General features: G+C 46.3%; 1 protein-coding gene across 1 annotated transcript in view; it reads left to right on the top strand.

Annotated features, from left to right (window-relative positions):
* LOC139272734 (glycoprotein hormones alpha chain-like) overlaps nt 1-9,063 on the top strand; it is a 184,201-nt gene extending 175,138 nt beyond the window's left edge. The window contains exons 4-5 of the mRNA XM_070888836.1: nt 5,469-5,653; nt 8,872-9,063. Of these exons, the coding sequence (XP_070744937.1) occupies nt 5,469-5,653; nt 8,872-8,949 (263 nt within the window). The 3' untranslated portion in view covers nt 8,950-9,063. The remainder of the gene's footprint in view (nt 1-5,468; nt 5,654-8,871) is intronic.
* Nucleotides 9,064-12,293: the final 3,230 nt, after the last annotated feature.

Here is a 12,293-nt window from a genome sequence, read left to right as displayed (position 1 = left end):
GAACAGCACAACAACAGCAACAGCGACAAACAAACTTTAGCTGCAGCCATCTCTCCTCCCAATTAATCAAACACCGCCGTATCGCCTGCCATTCTTTGCCTCGCCCCTCTTGTACTTGCCATTACCATTGGCCGATGGCGCAGCCTTGGTCCTATTGCCGGTGACCCTGAGGTGTTTGTTACTGTCTCGGGTACGGCACTGCACTTCTTGGTTATCAGACACAGGAGACGGCAATCTGGAAGTCCCAGCTTGAGCAACTTCGGCTTCTTCAGGCTGTGGATCAACCAAGGTTGGTCTGGGTATTGGAGTAGGATTGGCATCAATTGATGCCATCAATTGCTGCTGGGCAATGACAGCCTGCGTGTGTTAGAACATAAGAACATAAGAAATAGGAGCAGGAGTAGGCTATACAGCCCCTCGAGCCTGCTCTGCCATTTACTGCGATCATGGCTGATCCGATCATGGACTCAGCTCCACTTCCCCGCCCGCTCCCCATAGCCCCTTATTCCCTTATCAGTTGAGAAACTGTCTATCTCTGTCTTAAATCTATTAAATGTCCCGGCTTCCATAGCTCTCTGAGGCAGCGAATGCCACAAATATACAACCCTCTGAGAAAATAAATTCCTGCCGTATTGCACCAGCTATCTCGGATATTCCCTCCCTGATCTCTCCCAACAGTGTTGCAACTCCTGCCGACAGTGTTGCTTCCATTCCTCGCGGCAATCCTGCTACTTCTGCCGACAGTCCCGCTATTTCTCGCCTGCATCCCACCCATGGTCTCAATGAGCAATCTGGTAAGTTCAATGCTCTCCCCACTCATTCCCATGAGCTCTGCCACCTCCGGTGTATCATGCATTTCAGGAGAGAAATGTTGAGCTTTCCTTCCCCTTGTTACCTGTACCCTGGGTGTGGTGTGCTGCAACCCACTGGGACCCGCCGCGAAATCGGAGGCCGGACAACCACTAAACGTCCCGTAGTGGCCTCGAAAGGGCTTGGTACATGCCTGTTTGGCACCACATCCTCCAAATGCAATGTCACCAATACCGGCGTCATCCTGTTCCTCCTGATTCTCCTCCTCTTCAGCCTCACCGTGCCGTGGAAGATCTTGCTCATCATCCACTGGTTCTGGTGCCGCGGTGGGGGATTGACCTTCATTCAATGATGCGTGTGCAACATCTGCAAAATATAACAGAACAGACGAATGGTTAGCAGGAGGGGAGGGGGCAGGGTGACATGAGTAAGCTCACATAGCGCAGGCTCATTTGAAGGACCACGATGAATGATAGCACATTCGTAGCCGGCGGAGAGTACATCCCCTTTAAACTGAAGCGTAGCCCACACAGTACTTAACATTTAGCCAACCCAGACTGTGGAATTTGCAGGACTTATCCTCTCTCGGGAAGTTGGTCCCAGCTTGTGCAAGGTTGGTCGATCTTCTGAAGCCAGCACCAATCATACCAGCGACCCTCATTTCTAATGGTATAAGTGGTGCATATTTGGCACACCTCTGCCGATTTTTGTCTGCTCTTGATTGTTGTGTGGCAACTTCTTCTGCAAAGATGAAAATACAATTTTTTAAGAGAGGGACCTTCTGCTGTTGTGGCACACACAGATAGTCACATACTTTCTTCTCCTTCATCTTAGGCGGTCCCTCAACGCAAGGATGACTTGCTTCCACGCCAAAAAGGAACGAGTTCAATGAGTTCACAGACGTTTCAATGAAGGATCTAATATTCCAGGTCCCAAACTGCATATTGAAGGTGGAAGATGCCTATGGGTGTATTTTTAACGTGTGGTGGCCGTTGTACACCAGCCACCACACGGGCTTGACAGAGCTAGGTCTTGGTCCAATGGCAAGGATTAATCAGGATGACTGGAGACCAGCTCTGCTGCACGGACCTAGTGCGCACACATATCGCAGTGTGGGCTGGCCCTTGCTGCCCCTGGGCCCTCGCCTCTTCTGGGCCCCGAACCCGCGCCTCTCCTGGGCCCCGGTCACTTCCATCTACAATCTCTCGCCGCTCCATCGCCCCGACCTCGCCGTTCCTGCTTTTACAATTCACATTTCCAATTCTAGTAATTGCAGTGCATACATAAGAATATTACTTACATTAACTACTTGGCCAGAGTCCTGCCACTTCTTGCTGCACTGCTTGCCGTCCCTCTGGACAGATGCCACCGCTGAAAACTCTTCTGCCATACGGTCCCAAGCTTTATTCATTGCTGAGGGTTTCAGCTTGCCGGCATCCTTGTTGCCAATCTGCTGACATATCCTTTCAATGGCATCTACAGGGTCTCATTTTCATCCTCAGTAAATCTCTTGTCCATTTTCCTTTCAGATTCAGTCTCCATTGTTAGGATATGATGAGTTCTCTGGATCGTTTTTTTGGTTTCACAGATACTCACAGATCGAATGGCTCTTAAAAAAGAGCAGACTCGTCACTTCGGGGGTGGAAAACAGGAGTTTTTTTCCTGCATCCTGCATGGTTTTCCGGTGCTATCAATTAGCTCCACCCACACAAGCGAAGATCTTTCTGCGTGGCGCCAAATTCAAAAAGAAAAATGGCAAAACTTTGGATTTTTGTGGGGTGGGTGGGGGGGTGGCGCTACCTTGGCTTAAAAAATCGGCCGTTAATTTTAAATAGGGCCAGAAAAAGTCAATGTGGAATTTTGGGCCCTTTGTGTTGTATCTTGATGATTTTATGATTTGTATGATTTTATGATTCTAAACCCCTTCTTAATTTTAAAGATCTCTATTATGTCACCCATCCGTGTTCTCGTTCTAGAGTAAGGAACCCCAGCCTGTTCAGGCTTTCCTGATACCTATATCCTCGCAGTTCTGATATCATCCTTGAAAACCCTTTCTGCACCTGTTCCCGTGCCTCTGTCCTTTTTATAATGTGCAGACCAGACCTTCACACAATAACTGAAGTGTGAGCTGACCAAGGTTCTATAACAGAACTTCTCTGCTTTTCAGTTCTATTCCGCTAGAAATTAACCCCATTATTTGCAATTTTATGGCCTCGTTAACCTCCGTCGCTATTTCAGTGATGTGTGTATCTGTATTCCCAAGTCCCCCTGCTTCTCTACCCCATTTAGACACTTACTTTCCAAGCAGTATGTGACTTCCTTATTCTTCCTTCCAATTTGCACCACTTCATACTGAAATACAAATAACGTGTGAGATTGTTCAAGTATATGTTTGATTGGTAGCTTTTTTTAATAAAGCTAAACTGTATATACGGTGTTCTGTTTACTTCCCTTTTTGCCCAAAGGCTTCATGGAGAGAAAACAAAATCGAATTAATTCATGCCCATCACATCCGTGCTACTGGTGCTGGTGAGATTCAGGGTGTTCATCATGTTTGTGGGCCAGCCTTGTTCCAGCCCTTCTTTAACAAGCATGTATGTCACTGTCAGTGGCTATACTAGACAGCATTCAACATTCCAAAATCAGTCTGGAAAAAAGTCAGATAGCCAGGCGATGAAGGATAGAGTAGCAGAGCCTAGTCTTCAGTCACTTGCACCTTTTATATGTGCATGTCAGTGATTGATGGCTGGTGCCATCACCAATTAAAACAAAGCGACTGCCCACTTTTAAAGGGGCACAACCAATACACCGTAAATGAAACCCAATTGAAATAAAACTTAACAAATCAAGTTAGAATTTGAGTGTAGCTCTTCACCCCATGTTTTTGTTGTTAAGGGTGGAAGGCGACAGGGCAGCAGGGGTGTCTATAGCTGCCACACCCGCGTATGTCCTTGCTTGCCCCGTCACCAGCGAAGAGGAAGTCGCCATTGCTGTTTATTAAGGGCTGCACTCACCCCAAGTTTTAGGCCTGAGATTAATATCGACTTTTCCTTAAACAGAGTGGTTTAGAAAAAAGGAAAACCCATTGTGGTGTCAGGATGGGAGAGATACCTTCTCCCTTCCACTCAAAAAAGAAACATGAATAATAACAAAGGAAGAGGTTGCCTCTCAGGAAGGAGGAATGCAGAGGTGGGGTCACCACTCAAAACGGGGCTCGATGGGCGGCTGGGTATGTTGCAGAGGTGCATTTTCTAGTTGTTAAATACAAGTCTTTAGGATCTTGCTGGTAGTGGGAGGAGATGTCGTCACCCTGAACAGGTGGAACTGCCCAGGCACAGACCTCCACCAAGTCTTGTTAATGGAAAGATAAACTTCACCCAGGCGGCCCCAGCTGTCCCGAGCCAGGCAATGGGGGCAGGACGGCTGTGTGTATAGGGGTCTGCAGCCCAGTTGATTTTGAAAGAGCACACACACCCCCCTCACAATTGTTCAGCCTTTATCTTCTTCCTCCCCCCACCTACAGCTGATAATCTTGAAGAGAAAGTGCTCCAACACCTACCATGTGTTGATCTTTGGTTGGCAGTAGTCTCCCTCCTTCCAAGTAGATATTCTTTTCTTCCAGTTGGTATAGTTGTAGTTGGGGTTCTCCCTCACTTTCCCAATATGGAGAGCTAACAAGGAAGCAATCAAATTGCTCCCCCTCTTCCTACTCTCCTGTAGAGCCAATAGGAATACTAAAGCCTAGGCTTTAGAGGGCTTCAGTCACAGAGACACACAGTACATATTGTGCACCTCAAGATAGGCTTGCAACCGTTCCCCAGCCTACTCACATATATATTTGAGAGCAAGAGAGTCCCCAATTAATACCCACCAGCTGAATACAATGAACACATAGCACTTGCCCTAATTTCCAACATGTTGCCTCAGTGGGCGAAATTTCTCACCGGGAGCACAAAGTCAGAAAATGGCCCCTGTTATTCTCATCATCATTGTATTTTCACTTGTGGGGTGTCCAAAATCAGTGATCATAAATATAAGATAGTCACTAATAAATTCAATAGGGAATTCAGGAGAAACTTCTTTACCCAGAGAGTGGCGAGAATGTGGAATTCGCTACCACAATGAGTAATTGAGGCAAATAGTTTAGTTGCATTTAAGGGGAAGCTAGATAAGCACATGAGGGAGAAAGGAACAGAAGGTTTTGCTGATAGGGTGAGAAGAAATATAGTGTGGAGCATAAAAACCGGCATGGAAGAGTTGGGCTGAATTTCTCTGAATTTGGGCTGTAAACTCAATGTAATTCTATGTATTACACATTTGCAGTTTTCTTATTGTTGCTTGGGATCTGCTACTTAAACTAAAGCCCCAGGGACCATTCTGGTTCCCTCTGCAGTACAAATATAACCTGCATTCACTTCTGACACAACCAAACATGAACAAACTTAAGAGCCTGTGCATTTATCTCTTGGGGGATGGATGGAAACAGAAAAATTGCCAGAAATGACCACAACAAGGCTGATGGCACATTTTGATATGACTTGTGTCATGTATGTAGAGTAACAGAAAATGATTTGCACAACACCTTTGCAGGTAGTTTGTGTCCAATCCAGTATTTGAAGGAATGACCCCATCTGTTCATACTCTGTTTCCCTCCGAAGGTTGCCCAGACTGTCGCCTAAAGGAGAACCCGCGTTTTTCAAGAACAGGACTGCCCATCTTCCAGTGTAAAGGCTGTTGTTTCTCCCGTGCTTATCCCACACCAATGCGGTCCAAGAAGACAATGCTTGTCCCCAAGAATATCACTTCAGAGGCCACGTGCTGCGTAGCTAAATTATTTTCCAAGGTAGGTGCTTTTGGTTGAAGTGGAAAATCCTATCACAAGAATTGAATTTGGTAATAAGACTGGAAATGTTTTCCATTCTTTCACCCAAACAAGTGGTGCACTAAATAAAATACATTTGACAGATTGTTTTGCCAGGTTAGGCTCCTGGTGTGGACCTTCAGCAAACAGGAGCACAAGACAGAGGCTTTATATAGGATATTCTCATATTGCCCTTGTGGAGATTTTTAGCATATTGTCATACAGTCTTTACCTCCTAGTACGAGGTACGAGGCGTAGGAAAACACTGAAAATGTCTGAGTATGTAGTATATATGAGATACAGGTACCGATAATTCTCACATATTGCAGGAGATGTCTTTGGTGCTTACGCTAGTCTCAGAGTAGATCGAAGAGATGCCCTCTTGAGATTTTGGGAGTTGAAATCTAATATATTTCATTGCAGATGTCATCACTACCGCCTTGTGTGTTTCCCGTTCACACAGCTGCTGGTACCCTTTCTTGTGAGCTCCTTTTATGTCTTATCTCTTTCAATCTTTATTGAAAAGAAAACGTAATCTCATATCACACTGGCTTCCCTCCCCCCCCCCCCCCACTATGATCAGAAGCCTGGAACCGTTCGGTGGCTCTGTCTATCATGTTTTAAACTCTCAATATTACATTCAATACAATGCCACTTAGCTTATTCAGTTTAATAATCTAAATGTGCCTACCTTTATAATCCGGTTACAACGTTATAGAAAGAAAGAAAGATTTGCATTTATATAGTGTCTTTTACGACCACCGGACATCTCAAAGTGCTTTACAGCCAATTAAGTACTTTTGGAGTGTAGTCACTGTTGTAATGTGGGAAACGCGGCAGCCAATTTGCACACAACAAACTCCCACAAACAGCAATGTGATAATGACCAAATAATCTGTTTTTTTGTTATGCTGATTGAGGGATAAATATTGGACACCGGGGATAGCTCCCCTGCTCTTCTTCAAAATAGTGTCATGGGATCTTTTAAATCCACCTGAGAGGGCAAACAGGACTTCGGTTTAACGTCTCATCCAAAAGACAGCAGCTCTGACAGTGCAACGCTCCCTCAGCACTGCACTGGGAATACCAGCCTAGATTTTTTTGTGTTCAATTCCCTGGAATGGGACTTGAACCCACAACCTTCTGACTCAGAGGCGAGAGTGCTGCCCACTGAGACACAGCCGACACTTTTACGGGTTGATTCCGTAACCACGCTCCAGCCCAGCAAGGCTCCAATCGGGAGCTTCACTTCGATGCCAGATAAATAGGAATACAGTCACACTGCGTGTGTACAGTTTATAGCTGGAGCTGCATTGCTTATAAAAATGTCTGAGCACCCTGCTGGCTAAATGCAATGCCCTTGTTTGATCCTGAGCCTGAAAGACTGGAAATCCAGTCTCCATTCTGTGCTGAATTTCCTGATCCCAGCGACAGTGATCGCAGAGGTGCCGAAAGGTAAGGGAGGGAAAAATCAGCCAGATATCCAGCTCCCAGTGACCCTCAGCTGAAATGTGTGGGCATGGTTGTCAGGTGAGGCCAGGACTGAGCTCCGGTGCACTGAGCCCTCCACAGTGTGAGTAGAATTTGCTCACACTCGGTCTCCCGCCAACCATTTGGTACACACACAGCGTCAGAACAATTCGTCAAATAATGATCTCGACCTCTCGGCAGGATCATTACATGTTAACAAGAAGCAATGGTCACTCTGCCTGGCACACTGACAATTGATAATTGATTACCACCCTCCCCAGGGGATCAATTCATTCAGAAAGTCACCTGAAGGGAAAATTGACCAATAATCTTATAATGAGACTGTAACACCCATTTACATGTTGCCTTTCACATCCACACAACATCCCAAAGTGCTTTAAAGCCAATTTTGAAGTGTAGTCATTGTTGTAATGTGGGAAACGCAGCAACCAATTTGCACACACCAAGCTCCCACAAACAGCAATGTAATTAATGATTCGATAATTATTGTTTTAGTGACGGTGGTTGAGGAATAAGTATTGGCCAGGACACTGGGGAGAACTTCCTCTTCGAAATAGTGCCGTGGGATCTTGAGAGGACAGATCTTGGATCTTGGTTTTATGTTTAATCTTAAAAATGTTGCTACCTCTGACAGTGCAGCACTCCCTCAGCACTGCACTGGAGTGTCAGCCTGGATTTTTGTGTTCAAGTGCCTGGACTGGGACCTGAACCCACAACCTTCTGATCCAGAGGTGAGAGTGCTGCCCAGTGAGGCACAGTATTTAGCTTCATTGCTAAAGTCCTTTGTATTTTTTTCTATTAATATAAAACAATAACAGAAAGCCAAATAACACACTGCAGAAGGAAATGTAAAAATCGCACCAGTCAATAAAGTCCACACAACAAAAATTCCTCTTATAACAGACAAACTGGGCTTGGCAAAGAAATAGACCCCCAAATTGAGCATTAGAATGCTTCCTAAATGGGTTCTACCAAACGACTTGCAAATGATTTATCAAAACGGCCCCATGTTTTTAAAGTTCACTGGATTTGAGTCTGTGCACCTCTTGTGTCGACGCAATGGAGCCCATTCTCCGATCACATACCCCTCACGTGCTCATTCAGGGCAGCCCCCAGCTTCACATTGATATTGAAATAGTATGGGGAGAGGTATCGTCGAGCCTCCCGTGTCTTTTTCCGGCCTTTACACTGGAATAACTTCCAAACCACACCCCTAGAGAGGGCACCCATGGTTGCTGCAGTTGGAAGTTCACCAAAAGGTTAAATAAGAAGATTGCATTGAAAGTTCTAAGTCCAAACCTGTACTGATACAATTGGCTTCAGTGACCCTGTATTGAGGGCGGGTGAGGGCGATGAAGAATGACTCTACTCGCGATTGCTGTCCAGTGGCCCCTGCGTAAAATGTACATGGGTAGATGCCAGGTGAGAATAGAAATGGACTTGGCTGTGATACTTCCTGCAGTCGAATAGCCTGCTAAAACCTATTGTCAAGGCTCACATGTCAATGATGACCACTTGAGTGAGGTGCTGGAAGGGAAGGGTTGTCCATGGGAGGCAAGCACTGGTGGAGGGTTGAGAAGGGGAGAATGTAGATGAGAAAAGCAGCAGACTAGTTGCTGCACACTGATGCCGTTCGGTACCCAGTCCGAGAAGATGTGTATGTGTATTAGATGTCACGGTGACACTGGTTTATTTCTTAATATTTGTAGGTGATGTTAATGGGAAACCTGAAGATCGAGAATCACACAGACTGTCACTGTAGCACCTGTTATTACCACAAGTCCTAAAAGTGTAAAACCCGAGGAAAGAAAGTATATAAACGTGCATGTATTCTTCAATGCATCATAGAAGTGGTTAACTGTAGGCTTTTAAACTATGTATTTCTGTGTAACCGACATGCTATCGCAATTAAATTTACCTTCTCACAGACTTTTGTGTGCAACTTAAGGCTCATTTCACAATATCACCAAGCAACTAAGTTCCTGTGTTTCGATTAAACTCCTTGGGGCCACAATTGCCCCGCGCCCCGATTGGGGACGGTCAGCTTCCGGTGCCGGGACTTTGATCGCCCGGCCCCGATGGGATAGGGCCCTGCGCCCTTGCCATGAGGCGGAGCGCTATCTCAGGTGCTGCGCCTCGTTGGAGGTGCGCTTGTGTGAGTCCAGCGCTGCGCTGAAGAGGCCAGTGCTACACGGAGTATCTGTAACATGCTACAACGCCCCTCCTTCAATTAAAGGGCAGGGCCGCTGCGCACTCTGCAGGCCCTTTGCTGGCCGCCACTAAGTTGTCAGGAAGGCTATTGATGGGGCTAGCAGCCCCGCACCCAAAATGGAGCGCCAAGCTGCATGGTGGTGGCCCAGTCGACACGAGGGCCGCAATTATCGGGCTGACCCAAGAGTCAGCCGACAAAATAAAATGGCAGACTGGGGCAATAAACATAAGAACGTAAGAAATAGGAGCAGGAGTAGTCCATTTGGCCCCTTGAGCCTGCTCCGCCATTTAATAAGATCATGGCTGATCTGATCTTGGCCTCAACACAACTTCCCTGCCCGCTCCCCATAACTCTTTACTCCCTTATCGCTCAAAAATGTGTCTATCTCCGCCTTAAATGTATACATTGACCAAGCCTCCACAATTCTCTGGGACAGAGAATTCCATAGATTTACAACACTCCTCATCTCCGTTTTAAATGGGCAACCCCTTATTCTGAAACTATGCCCCCTAGTTCTAGATTCCCCCTCGAGGGGAAACATCCTCCCTGCACTTACCCTGTCAAAGCCCCTCAGAATTTTATATGTTTCAATAAAATCACCTCTCAAACTCCAATGAGTATAGGACCAACCTGCTCAACCTTTCTTCATATGATAACCCCTTCAGCTCAGGAATCGACCGAGTGAGCCTTCTCTGAACAGCCTCCAATGGAAGTATAACGCTCCTTAAATAAGGAGACCAAAACTGTACGCAGTACTCCAGGTGTGACCGCACCGATGCCCTGTACGGTAGTAGCAAGACTGCCTTACTTTTATACTCTATTCCCCTTGCAATAAAGGCCAACATTCCATTTGCCTTCCTAATTACTTGCTGTACCTGCATACTAACTTTTTGTGTTTCATGAACGGGGACCCCCAGATTCCTCTGTACTACAGCATTTTGTCGTTTCTCTCTATTTAAATAATATTTAGCTTTTTTATTCTTCCTACCAAAGTGGATAACATCACATTTTCCCACATTATACTCCATCTACCAAATTTTTGCCCATTCACTTAGCCTGTCTATATCCCTTTGCAGATTTTTTGTGTCCTCCTCACAACTTACTTTCCCACCTATCTTTGTATCTTCAGCAAACTTGGCTACATATCACTCGGTCCCTTCACCCAAGTCATTAATATAGATTGTAAATAGTTGAGGCCCTAGCACTGATCCCTGCGGCACCCCACTAGTTACTGTTTGCCAACTGGAAAATGACCCGTTTATCCCGACTCTCTGTTTTCTGTTAGTTAGCCAATCCTCTATCCATTCTAATATATTATCCCCAACCCCGTGAACTTTTATCTTGTGCAGTAACCTTTTATGTGGCACCTTATTGGATGCCTCCTGGAAATCCAAATGTACTACATCCACTGGTTCCCCCTTATCCACCCTGCTCGTTACATCCTCAAACAATTCCAGCAAATTTGCCAAACATGATTTCCCTTTCATAAAACCATGCTGACTCTGCCTGACTGTCTTACAATTGTATTTGTAAAGGCCTCTCCTTTAAGGGACGCCCCTGCAGCGGATGTCCAGCAGCTTCGAGGCCCATGGGGCAATTTCCCCCACAGGGCGGTGAGGTCTCGGTGCACACGGCGATGATGTCATCGCTTATTGCGCGCCGGCTCGGGGCGCTAATCACGGGGCGCGCCCCCAAACCTCCGGGGCAATTTGCCGGAGGCGCTAACGGGACACAAAAATGGGGCAATTTCGGCCCCCTTATGTTTGAGAAACTAGCTTCATTTCAAGTTAAGACCAAAATTTATATATCGGAAGTTTATTGATCAAAAGAAAAGTTCAGAAACTGCTGGCAATTCAGCGCCTTTTTAAAGAATCAGCCTCCTAAAAATCATCAGTTTCTTTTTTTTGTTTACATTCCCAAGTTTATATCTCCCACCACCTCACACAAAAAAAACTTGCGTGGCCACAAAATTACTCATCTTTCGAAGAGGAGGTGATGGATGAAGAGATGAAGGAAGAGAAGAGGTAGAGGAGGGAGTAGCAATATTGAGGAGGAGGTGGTTGGTGTTGAGGAGGAGGGTAAGATGAAGGAGGAGGAAGAGAAAGGTACGCAGAGCAGGTGGAGGATGTTGAAGCAGAGGTGGAGCAGGAGGTAGTGGATGTTAGGAAGAAGGAATGGAGGAGAAGGTAGTGGATGCTGAGGAGCAGTAGTGGACCATGTGAGGAGGAGATGTAGATGGAGGAACAGTAGGAGGACCATGTGAGGAGGAGATAGAGGAGATTGAGTAGATGGAAGAACAATAGGAGGACCATGTGAGGAGGAGATTGAGTAGATGGAAGAACAATAGGAGGACCATGTGAGGAGGAGATGGAGGAGATTGAGTAGATGGAGGAACAGTAGGAGGACCATGTGAGGAGGAGATAGAGGAGATTGAGTAGATGGAAGAACAGTAGGAGGACCATGTGAGGAGGAGATTGAGTAGATGGAAGAACAATAGGAGGACCATGTGAGGAGGAGATGGAGGAGATTGAGTAGATGGAGGAACAGTAGGAGGACCATGTGAGGAGGAGGTGGAGAAGGATGTTGAGGAGCAGGAGGAAGACCATGTGAGGAGGAGATGGAGAAGGAGGTAGAGGATGTGGAGGAGCAGTAGATGGACCATGAGGAGAAGGTGGAGGAGAAGGTGGTGAAGGATGTTGAGGAGCAGTAGGAGGACCACGTGAGGAAGAGATGGAGGAGCAGTAGTAGACAATGTGAGGAGGAGATGGAGGATGCCGAAGAGCAGTAGATGGACCATGTGAGGAGGAGATGGAGGATGTGGAGGAGCAATAGGAGGACCATGTGAGGAGGAGATGGAGGAGCAGTAGGTAGACCATGTGAGGAGGAGCTGGAGGATGTGGAGGAGCAGTAGATAGACCA

The sequence above is a fragment of the Pristiophorus japonicus genome, chromosome 9 (assembly GCF_044704955.1).
Source record: "Pristiophorus japonicus isolate sPriJap1 chromosome 9, sPriJap1.hap1, whole genome shotgun sequence".
Taxonomy (NCBI): Eukaryota; Metazoa; Chordata; class Chondrichthyes; family Pristiophoridae; genus Pristiophorus; species Pristiophorus japonicus.
Note: the sequence above shows the minus strand (reverse complement) of the source record. Positions and strands in the feature narration are given on the sequence as shown.